The sequence below is a fragment of the Pteropus vampyrus genome, unplaced genomic scaffold, assembly GCF_000151845.1.
Source record: "Pteropus vampyrus isolate Shadow unplaced genomic scaffold, Pvam_2.0 Scaffold300, whole genome shotgun sequence".
NCBI classification, from domain to species: domain Eukaryota; kingdom Metazoa; phylum Chordata; class Mammalia; order Chiroptera; family Pteropodidae; genus Pteropus; species Pteropus vampyrus.
This window is the reverse complement of record NW_011889081.1, coordinates 828,633-843,116: the sequence shown is the minus strand read 5'-3', so window position 1 is coordinate 843,116 and position 14,484 is coordinate 828,633. Positions and strand designations below refer to the sequence as shown.

Genomic DNA, 14,484 nt, shown 5'->3' with positions numbered 1-14,484 from the left:
AGCCCCAAGTTCTGGGGAAAGAGCGCATTTGCGAGATGATAACCAGAGGGTTATTGTGAGAAACAGAACAGAGAAAATAAGGATCCAAATAGAACAGAGAAAATAAGACTCCTGGTATGGTGCCAGGAGCACCCCAGCCACCCAAGGAAGGGTGGTGGAACTGACTCCCCGCTGCTTCCTTTCCCCTCCTTTTTACTTTCCTCCCTCCCTCTCTTTTCCCTTTTTCTGTCTTTCCTTCATTCATGAAGTCCACAGCAGTCGAGTGTTCACTGTGTTCCAAGCTGCTTATATAGTCTATTGAGAAAAAGTGAAAATGCCCTGGAATGAGGAGGCCCACTGGCCTGTGCCTCCTGGGTCCTGCAGCACCTGCTGTTGGGAGTCAAGGGACAGGTCCTGCCCTTCCTTGAGCTATGGCAGCCCCTGGAGAGGGTGGGGCTGGTTGCCAAGGCCTCAGGTAGAATGGATCCGGAAGCAGGAAGTAGTTTGTGCTCCAGAAGTTAGGACCTGCCTGGCTGAGGGAGCTCTGAGGCAGGTCAGGGTCTGGGGGTGTGGCTGTTGGGGGAGGTGGAAGGGGGCTGCCTAGGCCAGTATCAGGACCAGGGCCAGAGGGCTGAGCACGGAGAGGAGTGGATGAGAGGCTAGGGGAGGGGCCCAGGAGTGGTGGTGTGAAAGAGGCAGGGGCTGGACTGTGGGAAGCCTGTACGTAGCCGGGCCCCAGAGCCCAGGGTTCTTAGGGGCTCCCTCTGGTGTGCTGAGGCAGGTGGCACCTGGGACCCTCCAGCTGAGATGGACAACCTGGAGGAGCTGGAGCCTGTAGCTGAGGAAGTGCTGGGGAAACTGAAGAGCAGACAGCCGTTCCAGTCCAAGTGGGACACCGCTGCCTTCGTCATCTTCCTCACCTTCGTGGGTGAGTGTGGTCTCTGCCTTTGGCCTGTCAGCCTCCCACGCCAGGTCCCAGGCAGAGGGAGGGCCATGTCTGGACACCTGTCCTGTCCCCAGGCACTGTGTTGCTCCTGATGCTGTTTGTCTGTATCCACTGTTGCTGCTACCACCGCTGCTGCCGTCATCGCTCTTCCAGATCCCAAGTGAATGTCAAGCAGGTGAGTCCCACTATCTTCTGACAGGCCAAGAACCACACTGGGTGCTGGACCTCTTCTGGAGGGAGGTAGGCAAGGAATGGAGGAGTGAAGCCCACCAGGCCCCTCTGTGCCTCTCTTGCAGGAAAGATCCATGGGAGTGGAGAACTTGGCCCTGGAACCTTAATGCGGCGAGTCCCCAAGCACCTCTGCCTGTGTGTCTTGCCCGGCAACAGTAACAAGGTCTGTTTGCCCAACACTTGAGTCTGAAGTGTGTTCCAACCTCCCGTCAAGGGGTGGGCAGTGTGGGTGCCCCGTGCAGATGCCCACCTGGTCCCTCAAAGCCTTCAGTGGCATGACTGTCACCAGGAGACCTTAAATAACTTGCTGGAGGTCACCCGGCAACTACCCGCGGGAGGGGAGCTGGGCTCAAATTCCGGGCCCAAACACCCAGGCAGAGCCTTTGTCACCATCCCACTCAGCCCCTTGGCAGCTGGGAGGACCCTCCCAAGGTGGAGTGAGGAGGCCAGGGGCTCTGTTGCTGGATACTCCACCCAGCTCCTGACTAGCGGGGCCCTCAGCCTGGTCCCCATCCAGACAGACAGACAGAAACACAGAGGGGTTCCAGGCAAGTCAATGATCTTTATTTCTTGGGAGGCCCTGGCAGGGTTGCGAGCAAACAATCAAGGGCACTCCAGCTCATGGTGGGTGGCTTCAGACTGCCCGTTTCCTCCTTTTCTCTCAATTCATAGCTTAGAGTCGCTTCCAGTGGGCAGCTTCACTCCCCCTCACCATCCTGGGGGCAGCTGCCATCCTGGTGTCAGCTCAGGCAGGTAGTGAAGCAGGGAGGAAGAAGAGCTCTGGGCCAGGCCCTGTCTTGAGTCCAAAGGTCAGGGCTTGGAATGTGGCCAACTGTCAGCTCCACCTTCCCGACCCACCCCCATTCAAAACAAAAAACCAGCAGCGTCCCTTCCTCCCAGAAGTTCCAGTGTTCAATCCCATCTGTGCAAATGAGATGGGCAGGATGAAGCAGAGAGGGAAATAAATTGCCTGTAGTGGCGGCTTTGGCGCTGGCCCACACTTCAAGGGGACAGGGAGCCTCTGGGCAGGCGCCACTTCCCAGGGGACAGGTTCTCGGGTGTTCTGTTCAGAAAGGCCTGTAGCTCCAATAGCTGGAGAACACAGAGATCTGGGGAGGGAGGAAGGTGGGGGACATGGTGAATGGTGGTGCCTGGCCCCTGTAGCACCCTGTGACCCAGGTAAGATTTCAAGGTCATCCAAGGGCAATGTGTCAGGGAGAGGACACTGTTGCTGAGGACCATCATGGCCCATCTGCCTAGTGTGTGCGGAGGGTACAAAAGACCTTAAGATTTGGGGATGCTTCGGAGTTGTAATAAGAGCCATTGGAATCCCGCCACAATGAAGGGGCTTCGCAGCCTATTGCCTGGCTGGCCCGATCTGCCTGAGCATGTGGCCCGGCCCCGCCCCCATGCTCCTACCTTATCCTTGAGCTGCTGGCAGAGCTGCAGGGAGACGGTGAAGAAGACGAGGGCATCGTTGAGCCACGGGATCACAGACTCCACCTTGTGCACATGGCTCACCTCCAGACGCTGGGAACCCCACTCACTGAGGGGAGAGGGGAGGGTTCCTGAGCCCCCCAGCCTCTGAGGTGCAGTGCGTTGGGGTGCAGAGGGTGCTCCAGGGCAGCCCTCCCAGAAGCATACTTACAACATGGCCCCTGGGCTGTGGAGCACAGAGCCTCCAGCTGGGCGGAAGTTCTAGGCAGAAGAGCACCAGACCCAGTCAGGCCCTCGGGGCTGCAGGGCATAGGCCCATGGGGACGGGGATGGGGGACAGAGGTGGGGAGGGTCCTGCTTACCTTGGTGGAATTGGGCTGCAGGGCGTGCAGCTGGTACACGGTGAGGCAGAGCTTGTTGAGGTTGATATACACATTGACCAGCAGGTCAGAGGGCAGGGCAGGGGCAAACATCCGCTGTGGGGCAGGCAGGCAGGCAGGCAGGATGAGGGCTGGGCAGACACAGGCCCCCAAGAACCACCTCGGGGGATCCCAGCCCCTATTCTATGGACTGGGGCTTCCAGACTCCCCAGGTGCCCCAGGTAACTTCCTGCTCCACTGGGCTTGGGAACCACTGACTCAGACCAGGGGTGATGTATCTGGGGGACACAGAATGGAAGCCAAGGACTCTATCCCAGAAAACTGTGCATAGACATAGACGTAGAACTCAGACTGATGACAATTTGGGGCTTCCAGGACCCCTTGGTACCCCTGTGTCCTTCCCAGGGGACCCCTTCTCGGCCTGAGGCACTGACCGTGAGGCCACTGGCGGCGATCTCAGGCAGAGTGAGGGTGGCTGGGGTGGTGAGCCGGTTGCGAGCTCTGGTCAGCTGCAGCATCACGGCGTCCATTAGCTGGGGGGTGAGGGCTGGTCATAGCTGCTGCGAGGGCAGCGAGGCCAGTTCCTGATCCTTCCCACCTCCCCCAACCCCATCATCACACAGCGACAAAGTTATGATGGCTTCCCAGCCCCTGCCCGGGTGGTCCTGTTCTCAAGGCCTGAACCCCCAAAGCTGGGGGCTTGTGAAAGATGCCCTTCGTAATTGGTAATTGAGCTCCAGCTGGTGTACCGGGGTAGGAGGACTATACTGTGGACCATCGGTCCAGGAGGTTCTATCGCATGGGATCCTGGGCGTTGGTCCATTGGAGAATGGAAGATCTTAGGAGTTAGTCCCAGGGGCACAAGGGCTTGGCGAATGGAGTACAGGCAATGGATGAGTTTAGAAGGAGCCCTAATCCAACTAGGGTGCAAAGGAAAAGGGAAGGCTTCCTGGAGGAGGCAACAGGACAGCGGAGTTGAGGCCTTAAGTCAGGTACCAGCCCTGTTTTCACAGGTAAGGAAACTGAGGCTCTGAAGGGGTAAAGTCACAGTGGAACCATCTGAACTCATCCCCTCCCTCTGCCATGGAGCAAAGCCCTGGCTTGGATGTCTCAGAGTCCCAGCTTCCATAGCTTCCGCCTGTTGCTGTGGGTGCCAAGGTGACCTGGCTCCCAGGAAAGGCGAAATTGTTGGGCAGAGGCATGGGGGCTGCACCTTATAATCCCCAGGGCAGCCGCAGTTCTGGAAGGGACCTTAGTCCATCTAGTTCCAAATTTCATATGAGGAACCAGAGGTCGAGGGGGTAGGTAAGCCACCTGAGAACATACAGCAAGTCAGAGGCAGAGCTAAAGCATGAGTCCAGGGCATCCAGGCTCAGCTCTTCCCTCCATGCCTTGTGAATTGACTGTTAATTGCAAAGGTTTTTCTATTGCTAGTACTACTACTAGCAGCTACTACTTACAGAGCACTTACTCAGGGCCGCTTTACCTACATTATCACAGTTGGTAGTCATTACCTCTTATCTCCCTTTTACAGGGGAGGATGTTGAGGCACAGAGTGCCTAAGTAAGTGACTTGAGGTTGTAGAGCTTGTAGTAGAGGCCCTAGGGTCAGAATCCAGGTCTGATTCTGGAGCTTGGGCTGTGAGCCATTTGACTGTGGCTGATGGACATGTGCACACTAGGAGGTTAAGGGTCAACCGTTAGCTACACTGGAGGATGTGGGGGCAGAGCTCTCCAGAGGCCTGGTCAGGACTGGGGGTGGTGAAACTGGCTCCCCTGTCCCTGCAGGCAGCTCACCTTAAGGACCTCTGCTCCTGTCCTGAACTGGTAGCTCTCGTCCCGGTTGTTGAGGAGGTAAATGGCTTGGCTCACGTGGTTTCTGGCATCCTGGATCTGAAAACAGGGTCCACTCAGTGGTCAGTGGGCTGGGCCCCAGCAGGGAGAGGTACCAGCTTCTGAGCAGCCAGTCTCCAGGCATCAGCTCATGGGACCTGACTCTGAGGGGTTGTCATCCTTAGAGGGGCGGGTGGGTGCTGCTTGTCTGACCCCTCCCTCAAGCTGTTGGCTTTGTGCCCTGGTTGGGTGCCAGGCACATGGCACAGACTGAGGCAGGCTCAGACCCTGGCCTCATGTAGCTCATCTTCTAAAGGAGAACAGATGGTAACAGAGTAAAAGCATAAGATAACAGACTGTGTGACTTATACGAAAAAAATAAGCAGGGCGGCGGAGTGGGGTAAGGAAGCCTCTTCTGATTGGGAAGTCAGAGGTGGCTCCTGAGCTGACACCCATGTGATGAGAAAAGCTGGGGGAGAGGACTCCAGGCAGAGGGACAAGCATGGGCAAAGGCCTGGAGGTAGAGACTGCTGGTGGCCAGTTCAGAAAGGGGGTTAGAGGCTGGGGCCCAGTCACATAGGAGTTGGTAGGGAGCATGGACTTAGTTCCTAAGAGATATAGGAAGCCCTTGAAGACTCTGGACAGGGAGTGACTTGTTCAAGAGCATCCCTGTGGCTCCCGCTGGGGCCTGGGGACCTACAGACAGGTTCTCCATCTCTCAAGAGGCTAGGCCCTGGAGCCCCAGGCCCCGCCTACCCCAGCTTCGCTGCTAGGAAACAAGGAAACACCTTCTCAGTCTTGCTGTGGTCGCAACAAATCCCCACATCGGCCAGCCCCTAGAGGCCTTAGCGCCGTGCAGGCCTGTCCCTGCCTGTCCCTGCCTGCCCTTGTGGCCTGAGCTCTGGCCAGGGAAGGGCCTGGTTTACCTGCTGCAGCTTCCACTGCTTGTCCTCCCGGAAGGCAAAGTGCAGCAGCTGGTTGTTCCGGGGCATCTTCAGGTTCACGTCCTGATGGGCAAGAGTAGAATAAGCTAGGCAGAGGGACACTCTCCTGCTTCTGACCACTTCTGAGTCCTTAAGCCAGGGGCTGAAACAGGGTGTATGTGGTGGCTCAGACCCTAGCCACTCCTGGAGGAGGGGGGAATTCCCAAAACCTTTGCTATTTGGAGGGTGACCAGGGAGGGTCAAGAAACAGGAACTCAGGTCTAAGAGGAACCACAAAGAAATGAAAGGGAAAAGAGGCCGAGAAAGGGGAAGGTGGCCTCAGCTGGGAGAAGGTGTGGGCAGACAGGGAACATTTGCACAAGGCAACAGACTAAACACCCACCAGTGAAGGAGAGGGACCTTCCCCCACGCCTTGGCGCCTGGCACAGGGTCGAGTGCAGATGGAGCTCAAATGTTGGCTGATTCCACTTTGATCTGGGGCCAGCCTAATCCTGCCAAGGCCCATGCTTCACTGGGTCCAGACTCTGGGCTGGGCTGTGTGCAAAGTATCCCCTTCCTGCACCTCTCACTGAAGGCACACATTAATCCCATGAGAAGGTTGGGGGTTGTTGTCATTTTACAAATGAGGACACTAAGGCCCAGAGAGGTCAAGGATCCTTCCCAGAGTCACACAACCAGCCGGTAGCAGAACTGAGGTAAGCAGGAGGGCCCTACACTCTTCCCTGCTGGCTTCTCAAGCAACATGGGAAGGGGAGAGGGGCCAGGGACTCACCGCCTGGCTCAGCGCGTCCCCTTGCAGAGTCAGCACGCCCTTCACCTGGTCTGTGCTACAACACGTGGGGGTCAGAGCAGTGTCTGTAGCTGCCCCCTCCTACCACCCAGCCCTCCCAGTGGGCTGCCCCTGGCTGTCACAGGATGGTTCAACCTGTCCCATCGCACACCCTCTGACACTGGAGCTGAAATCAGTTTTCAGGGTAGGGCCTTGGTCATGCCACCTCTTCTAGAGGGTTTCCCAGGCATCCCCTCTCCTAAGGAGCCCATCCCTCTGGTTTCTGCAGAGCTCCGGCTCACCTACAGCTGCCCAGGATGAAGTTCTCCTGCTTGGCCAGCCCCTCGGTGCCTGAGCCTGGCAGAGTGAAACGGAGGGACGCCTCCTAGGGTGCAGAAGGGAGTGGGGTAAAGTTTACCTAATCCAGCCCAGGGCTCCTTCTGGAAGCACCACTCCCAGGTCCGCTAGCAGAGGAACAAGGTGGGCTGGCCTCACTGAAACACCCTACCCAAGCCTCCAGGGCACCTTCCCGCTGCTCTGGCCCCTCCCCCACAGCCTGAGTTTCAGGTCCTACCTGAGCCTATACCTGCTTTTTTCCACATTCCCTGGGCGCCTAGCCAACTGTGCCCAATATGGGAATAAAGGACAGAGATACCCTCCTGGCTTGGCTAAGGTGCTCAGGTGTGGGGAGCAGAATCAGGGAACCCCAGTAGTCATGGCAACCCGCAATTCTGGCCATACCAGGCTATCCCTGGACATTTGTGAGTTGACAGGCTTATCATCACGACAGCCCTCTGAGGTCGGTACTATTATCTCCTTTTTGCAATTTTTTAAAGGAAGGGTCAGAGATACTGAGTACTTGGCTAATGTCTCAGTACTGGGGTCCTTCAGATCTCAGGTTAAATATCCCTGATTCAAAGGAAGCCTATCCCGCCCGATACGGGGTCTCAACCCAGACCCATGGCGCTCACACAGATGTTTCTGGAATCGGGTAACTGTCTGCTGGCGCCTCCAACTAGACTCCAAGTCCACTGAGGGCAGGGCCCGGTCTGAACACCGCGCGTTGCGTACACAGCAGGCGCTTGGGAGGCAAGCGCAGCCGGCCGGGGATAAGGAGCCGTAGCAGGAGAGGCTGGGGAAGGTGGGCGCGCGAAAAGGCACACGGCCACCCTGCGAGGCGTTACCTTGAGGATGTCCTGCAGCTGCCTCAGCACGGCGTGCACCTCGTCGTGCAACAGCCAGCGGAATTCCTCCTCCTGCGGGGACAGGCCGCTGTCAGCCACCCAGACCCGCCGCCCCCTCCACGCTCCAGTCGCCCGCCCGCGCGCCTCACCAGCACTGCCCGCTCCACCGCTGTCGCTGCCATCGCAGTCGCCATAGCCGCCTCTCACCGCCCAGCGACCGTCTCCCGCTAGCCGTCCGTCCGCCGCTCGGTCGATCCGCGACGCTCGGGGCCACCTCCGCCTCCGATTGGCTGAGAGCAAGCCAACCCCGCCCCTGAAACCACCACCCCTGCCTCCGATTGGCTGAGCGGTGCTCGCCCCGCCCCTGGCTCAAAACGCAGCGAAACAGAACTAAGCTGGCGGGTGGGCAAACCCTCCGCGCTCTCTCTCCCGGGACCCCGCCGGCACCCCGCCGGCACCCCGCCGGCACCAGCCTCCGGCGCCGCGTCCAAGGGTGTGCGCCATTTGGAGAGATGCGACCCTCGTCCCGCCCCTTGGAGGCTGTGATAGGGCGCCCTGCCCCACTTGCATTCATAGATTGGTCTGTGGGATGGCTTGCTCTCGTCGCGACCGGCGATTGGCCGACGGGCAGCCTGCTCTCGCTCGGCTTCGCTATTGGCTCGCTGGTTCCGTTGGTCCAGGAGGAAGCCCCGGGCGGACTCGATGAGGCCGCCGCCCCGCCGACTTATCTTCCACCCTCCTCCTCCTCCCTCCACCACTCGGCGGTCGGTGTCCAGGCGCAGGTCACTGCCAATGTAATCGGTCACAGTTGTGTTACCAAGAAACGTTTTATTTTGCTTGCAGTAGCTTTTTGTTAATTGCACAAAATCATGTTTTGTTTTTGCCATTTAAACATTATCACACGATCCTATTCTGAAAGACAAATGTTCATTAAAAACAAAGCAAAAATAAAAATTCACAACCTTAATTACCTAGATTTGTCATTTAAAGGAAAAAAAGGGGTGGCAGAGGGGCTTTCTTACAAGCTTTTTCACAAGTGTCACATTTTCTCCTTAAAAGGGAAGGATTTCAAAACAAAGGTGAAATAGCTTAAACAGAAATATTCATAAAAAGGAACTTTACAGAACTGTCAACAATATTAAGACAACATTGACTAACCAGTTTCATTACAGCATCTTCCCCCACTCCCACCCCCCAGTGTCCAGCTAGGACTATAACAGGCTTTGTGTTCAGACAGAAAAGAATTCAAAATCTCAGTGAAATCAACTGTGCCGAAAACCCACAGGCATCTTCCCTGCCCTCCCCCCATGTCTTCTGAGATCCCCCTAAGAACCCTGGGTTCTGATCAGTGGAAAAGGGCCAAGGCTGTGAGGGGGAGGGACCTACACCAGTGTGGCCACCTCATTATATATATGTAATTAGTCACTACAAATGCTGACCTTCTGCAAGGTGTGACTGGAAAATCCAACCCTTGCAGAGGGAGACAATATTGACATCCTTTAGGTGACTTCTCCTTGTTCTTATGCCATATTCCAATCTCCTCTGGTCCCCTATCCAAGGAGAAATGCTAGGGCCTGGAGGATGTCTTGGATCCACCTCTGAGGGCCAGTTCATGTTCGGTCAGGCCCAGTTCTCCTCTTCCCTCCCGACAGACCCCGGGGCCCTGGAAGCACCTAAGACCATGCTGCTGTCTGAAGTGAAGACACTCATTCCTGTTTCAAGAGCTGAGCCTAAGAAATGGTCATCGTTGGTCAGGCTGGGTCTGGGCCAAAGGGATAGATAGACAAGAAATACTGTCTCCATGGAGGAAAATGGAAAAGGGAGGGGAACAGAGAGGTGAACATGCGGAAGACGTGCAGGGCAGGCTGGACAAGGAGGGACCGCTGTGAGGAGACCTGGGTCAGGGTGGCTCTTCAGAACCAGGTGAAGAGTATGTGGCATAACGGAAACCAGAAGGAGCCCATCACCCTTCCTCTTCGCTCCTCAATGATGGTCCTGAGAACCCCCTTCCCAAGGGCTGGAATGCAAATCTAAATACTAAAACAGCCTGGTGAGGAGTGAGCTCCCCCTACACCAAAGTAAGGAAGTCTGATCCCAGCCCAGGGCTCCATGGTGATGGTGACTTCTGGGATGGATGCTGAAGAGCAGCAAGGAAAGCAGGCTTCTGTGAGGCTCACCTACAAGCTGGCTATTTGCTGCTTTCCTGTGAAAGCCAGAGCCCTGTCTTCGCTTGACTTTGCCAATCTCTTTTTAGTTCACAAAGGCATTTCTGGAGAGTTGGTTGCACACTGGTAGCTTAAACATGACAATCCTCATCAGCTGGTCACCTGAGGTTGGAGGGCCCACAGGACCCTCCATTTAGTCTGTGCTGGTTCATCTTGGCCCAGAGCCTCTCTCTACGGCGGAACCAGTGGGGGACATGGAAAAGACCACAGCCTCTTCGCTCTGAGGGAAGCAGTAGAAAGGCTTCCAGTTCTCACTGCTGATTCTAGTTCTTCGATTGGTAGGATCTGAGATAAGACAAGCTTGGAAAAAGGAAAAAAAAAAAAGCCAGGCAACAGTTTCTGGGCAGCTTCTATCCTGGGGCAAGAGCCAGTGGTGTGTGTGTGTGTGTGTGTGTGTGTGTGTTTGTGTGTGTGTGTGTGTGTGTGTGTGTGAACACACAGCCACCTGGTCCGAGGGCCACTGGCCAGCTCAAGAGCTTGCCCACAGGCCAATCTTGCTGATACCCCTCCCCTTCCCAGAACCTCGAGGGGAGGAGTGATGCTGTGTGCTGTGCTGATGCCAAGTCTCAAAGTCTGTATAAAAGGAGATGGAGACAGGTGGACTGGTCCAGAGTGAAGTCCCAGGACCCCAACTCCGTGTGAGGAAGAGGGGGGTCAGGGAAGATTACGGGGGCAGGGGCTTAGTGTATGTAGGCCCGGTACACAGCAGACATGTCGTTGTCAGACTGGTCCAGTGCCTTGGCTCTTTTGTACACCTGGAAAAAAATGAGATGGGCTCAGTCTCTGGCCACACAACTGACTTATTATAGACATGGATCTGCTTCCTGGAGGTAGTTCTAGATGTGGTTAGGCAGGTGGGTTCTGGAGTCCAGGCTGTCTGGGTGTGACTCCTGGCTCCTTCGCTGACCTGTCTAACCTTGGACAAAGGGCCTCAGCCAGTGCTTCTTGATATTATGAGGAAGGTGACAGGGTTATGGTGAGGATTAAATGGAGTAAGGGATGTAAAGTGTTCAGAGGGCCAGCATAGGGGCAGGGCTCAGCATTGTTAGCAATTATAACCACGCCCTTTTCTGCTGAAGACCCTTTAAGGACTTCCCATGTTATTCTCTGGGCCACTGTCCTTGTCCTTTTCCTGGTACAGTACGCTCTTCCCTCAGTGTGGCTGGCTCCTTCCCTGACCACCTTATCTAAAGCAGCGACTGCACCACTTCACCCTGGCCACCTCTCTTTGCTCTGTCCTATTTTATTCACATTTCTGACCATCTGAAATTCTTATATGTTTAAATACTTATGTGCTTATTTTGTGCCTCCCTCCATTAAAATGTAAGGTCCACAGGAAGGGAATGGATTGTACCCCAATGTGTCCCCAGAGTCTAGTATGGTACTTGGCAATTAATTGCTGCCCCAGAGATATTAGGTGAATATAAAAAAGTGTGAAAAGAATTAAAAAGCTATTGTTCAACAAGGGTAGTATGACATCAAATCATGACATAGAAATTTAGCTGGACACAAAGTTCCTCCCAGATGGCCAGGAGCTTTTTTTTTTTTTTTTAAATATAGTCCAGTTGGAGCCACTATAATTGAATGTCCATTACATCTCAGATGTAGTTGTCAACTCAGAATGAAGGCTAAATAAAGACATTTTCAGATAAAATCAATTGTTGCCAGCAGCAGACCTGTATTACAAGGAAAGCTAAAGCGAGTTCTCTCTGCTGAAAGGAAATAATACCAGAGAGAAATTCAGTTCTTTAGGAAGGAATGAAGAGCACTGGAAATGGTAAGTTAGAAAAATATAAAATTATTTTTCCTCTTGATTTCTTTAAAATACATATGATTACTTAAAGCAAAATATTCCAAAAATGTCTAGTGGTTTAAAAAAAAGCCACTGTAACACAAAGGACATCTGTACCCTAAAGCAGGGGTTCTCTACCTGGGGTGGTTTTGCCCCACAAGGGACATCTGATAATGTCTGGAGATATTTTCTATCAACTGAGGGACTGCTGCAGGCATCTAGGCAATGCTGCTAAACATCCTGCAATGCACAGGACAGATCCCATAACAAAATGTCAATAGTGCCCAGGTTGAGAAACCCTGCCTTAAAGGATGCTGGATATAGAAATGAATCTACGTTTTAGGTGAAAAGGTATAATATTAACTCTAAGTAGGCCATTAAAGAGCAGAGATAGAAGAAAAATAATGCATCATTAAAAAGCCAATAGATAAAATGGAATCCTAAAAAATATTCAAATAACACAAGAGAAGGCAAGAAAGGAGGAACTAACAAACAAAAGCCAGAGGGGACAAACAGCAATCAAATGATAAAATGGTACCTCTGAATCCAACCACACATCAACAGACTTCCAGATATAATAAATGTTAATTTTATTAATCTTCTCAACCAGCTCTTTTGTTGCATTAATTTTTCTATTGTCTTTTTGTTCTCGATTTCATTTAATTCTGCTCTTATTTTGATTATTTCCTTCCTTCTGCTGACTTTGGGCTTCATTTGTTCTTTTTCTAGTTTTTCTAGATGTAACGTTAGGTTATTTGGGCTTGTTCTTGTTTCTTGAGATAGGCCTAAGACAGACTAAATGTTAATAAACTAGTAAACTTTAAAATCTAAACAGTAGAGACAGCCTTAGAGTTGTACCATCCAAATGGCCAGAAAGTGCCATGCTCCACTGAGAAATCAACCAAAATGTCTGTTTACAAACTAACGAATCAGGGTAGAGGCAAGTCGGAAATCACCTCATAGAGAAGTGTTGCCAACACAAGCTACACATAAAGACAAGCTTGTCAACAACAAAAAAATGATAAAATACACGAGGAATTCTACTGCTTAGAAAGAACCCACAAGAAAAACAAACAGGAGAAACCTGAAAGAGTGAAATAAGCTATTTCACTGAGCTATTCAGATAAGAAAGAGAAAGACATAGAATTTAGGAAGAGATTATAAACTATGAAAAAGCAGGTCAGAAAAAAGTAGTTTGTTTTTTTTTAACTTCTTTGCTGGGATAAGCTATTTGAGACCTGTATTTAACTTGAATGAAAATGTGTATCAGCTTATAGCACTTGAAGCTGCAGCTTCTAAAATACATGAATCTATGTGTTTCATAATATGTTTTTATTGTAACTATTGGTAAAGACAAATATTGCTCAATTTTTTTTTTAAGATTACATTTCTATCAGGTTGAGATAAGAAAGCTGAACTAAAACACTATTTTCAAAAAGTACATGTGGAGCTGCTTAATACATCATCCAAAACAATGCTAATGACTAAATACTCCAATAGGCAGATATTGTCAGACTGGATAAAAATGCAAGCCCCAATTACAGACTGTCTACAAAAGATACAATTTAAATATAAAGACACAAGTTGAAAGTAAATGGATGGAAAAAGATAGCCCATGAAAACAGTAAGCATGAGAAGGCTATAGCAGCTATACTAATTCAGACAACAGACTTCAAGACAAAGATCAAGAGGAACATTTCATAATAATGAAAGGGTAAATGCATCAGGAAAACATGAGCATAAATGGCCAAGAGCATAAATGGCCAAGAGCCTAATAACAAAAGTTTCAAAGGCATTAAGCAAAATGGACAGAATTAAAGAGAAACAGGCAATCCCACAATCACAGCTGGAGACTTTAACATTCCTCTCTCAGCAACTAAAAGAACCAGAGAGAAAGGTCAGCAAAGATGATCTGAAAAACACTACTGACCATCTTGACCTAATTGGTATCTGGAGAACACAGCACCTAACAACTGCAGAACAGTCTTGTGAAGTCCACATGGCACATTCAATAAGACAGACCATCTGCTGGGCCACAAAACAAGTCCAAATAAATTTTAAGAGTTAAAAATCATATTCTTTGACCACAAAAAGAGATACTTTAGAAATCAATAACCATTAGACATCTAGAAAAACCCTAAATATGATAAACTTTTATATAATCCCTAGGTTAAAGAAGGAATCACAAGGGAAGTAATAAGCATGACTCCAAAGGTAGTGTCTAGCTCTGAATGCTCCTGTTAGAAAAGGCAGGTGTAAAATCAACCAGCTAAGATTCCCCCTTGAGAAGTTGTACAGGGAGCAAAGAAAAGTCAAAATAAGTAGAAGGGTGGAATAATAGAAAAACAAAGAGAAGGCTGCTGGGACTTGTGCCACTTCCTCTTTAAGTTAGTTACCTCATTGGCTGCAGCTGCCATAGGAGTCGGATGGTTGACGGCATCGCCCAGTGCAATGGCTAAGCGAAGATCCTTCTGAATGTATTTCAGGTAGAAATCAGGCTTAAAGTTTCCTTGCAGGATATCTGAAGAGGGAAAGCCACTTAGTAGAAAAATTAAAAGGACCCTAAATAAGAAACCACCTGCAGTACCATCAGAGTTCAACATCTAGCATTTCTTTCCCCTTAGACACCGAAAATACAAGTTCCCAGCTCACAGCCCCAAATCCCATCCGTGGTCTGTGTATGGACCCCCTTTCACCTGGGGAATGGACTGACTAGAAAGGATGCATCTTTCATACCCAATGAGCCCCTGAAGAAGAGACTTTTG

At 51.7% G+C, this 14,484-nt stretch overlaps 3 protein-coding genes across 5 annotated transcripts in view; 1 reads left to right on the top strand and 2 right to left on the bottom strand.

Annotated features, from left to right (window-relative positions):
• The first annotated feature begins 786 nt into the window (after positions 1-786).
• SMIM22 (small integral membrane protein 22) lies at positions 787-1,263 on the top strand. The gene is made up of 3 exons (XM_011376617.1): positions 787-907; positions 1,000-1,091; positions 1,222-1,263. The coding sequence occupies exons 1-3, from the start codon at positions 787-789 to the stop codon at positions 1,261-1,263; spliced, it is 255 nt and encodes an 84-aa protein (XP_011374919.1).
• A 435-nt stretch (positions 1,264-1,698) lies between these two features.
• On the bottom strand, positions 1,699-8,434 carry ROGDI (rogdi homolog). Of its 3 annotated transcripts, XM_023521210.1 has the most exons (12): positions 8,271-8,434; positions 7,852-7,992; positions 7,703-7,774; positions 6,821-6,903; positions 6,522-6,576; positions 5,732-5,812; positions 4,770-4,865; positions 3,408-3,506; positions 2,956-3,069; positions 2,805-2,854; positions 2,576-2,702; positions 1,699-2,265 (listed from the first exon to the last, which is right to left on the bottom strand). In XM_023521210.1, exons 2-12 carry the CDS (start codon positions 7,894-7,896, stop codon positions 2,224-2,226), a joined length of 864 nt encoding a protein of 287 aa, XP_023376978.1. In that variant the 5' UTR covers positions 7,897-7,992; positions 8,271-8,434; the 3' UTR covers positions 1,699-2,223. The 3 variants fall into 3 exon arrangements, with proteins under 3 accessions (XP_023376978.1, XP_011374753.1, XP_011374754.1); XM_011376451.2 differs by lacking the exon at positions 3,408-3,506 and having other exon boundaries at positions 7,852-8,367; XM_011376452.2 differs by lacking the exons at positions 6,522-6,576; positions 6,821-6,903 and having other exon boundaries at positions 7,852-8,367.
• A 76-nt stretch (positions 8,435-8,510) lies between these two features.
• Positions 8,511-14,484, bottom strand: part of GLYR1 (glyoxylate reductase 1 homolog) — a 34,553-nt gene continuing 28,579 nt past the window's right edge. Inside the window, exons 14-15 of the mRNA XM_023521212.1 lie at positions 14,116-14,240; positions 8,511-10,682 (exon numbers count right to left, since the gene is read on the bottom strand). Of these exons, the coding sequence (XP_023376980.1) occupies positions 10,608-10,682; positions 14,116-14,240 (200 nt within the window). The 3' untranslated portion in view covers positions 8,511-10,607. The remainder of the gene's footprint in view (positions 10,683-14,115; positions 14,241-14,484) is intronic.

What these genes read in the sequence shown, in the direction of transcription:
- SMIM22 (XM_011376617.1), top strand. Translation starts at nt 787, where the DNA reads ATGGACAACCTGGAGGAGCTGGAGCCTGTAGCTGAGGAAGTGCTGGGG. An exon ending in CATCTTCCTCACCTTCGTGG is followed by an intron (nt 908 to 999) that starts GTGAGTGTGGTC and finishes TCCTGTCCCCAG; the next exon opens with GCACTGTGTTGCTCCTGATG. An exon ending in CTTCCAGATCCCAAGTGAAT is followed by an intron (nt 1,092 to 1,221) that starts GTCAAGCAGGTG and finishes CCTCTCTTGCAG; the next exon opens with GAAAGATCCATGGGAGTGGA.
- ROGDI (XM_023521210.1), bottom strand. Translation starts at nt 7,896, where the DNA reads ATGGCGACTGCGATGGCAGCGACAGCGGTGGAGCGGGCAGTGCTG. An exon ending in CGGTGGAGCGGGCAGTGCTG is followed by an intron (nt 7,775 to 7,851) that starts GTGAGGCGCGCG and finishes CTGTCCCCGCAG; the next exon opens with GAGGAGGAATTCCGCTGGCT. An exon ending in TCGCCGCCAGTGGCCTCACG is followed by an intron (nt 3,070 to 3,407) that starts GTCAGTGCCTCA and finishes CCTGCCCCACAG; the next exon opens with CGGATGTTTGCCCCTGCCCT.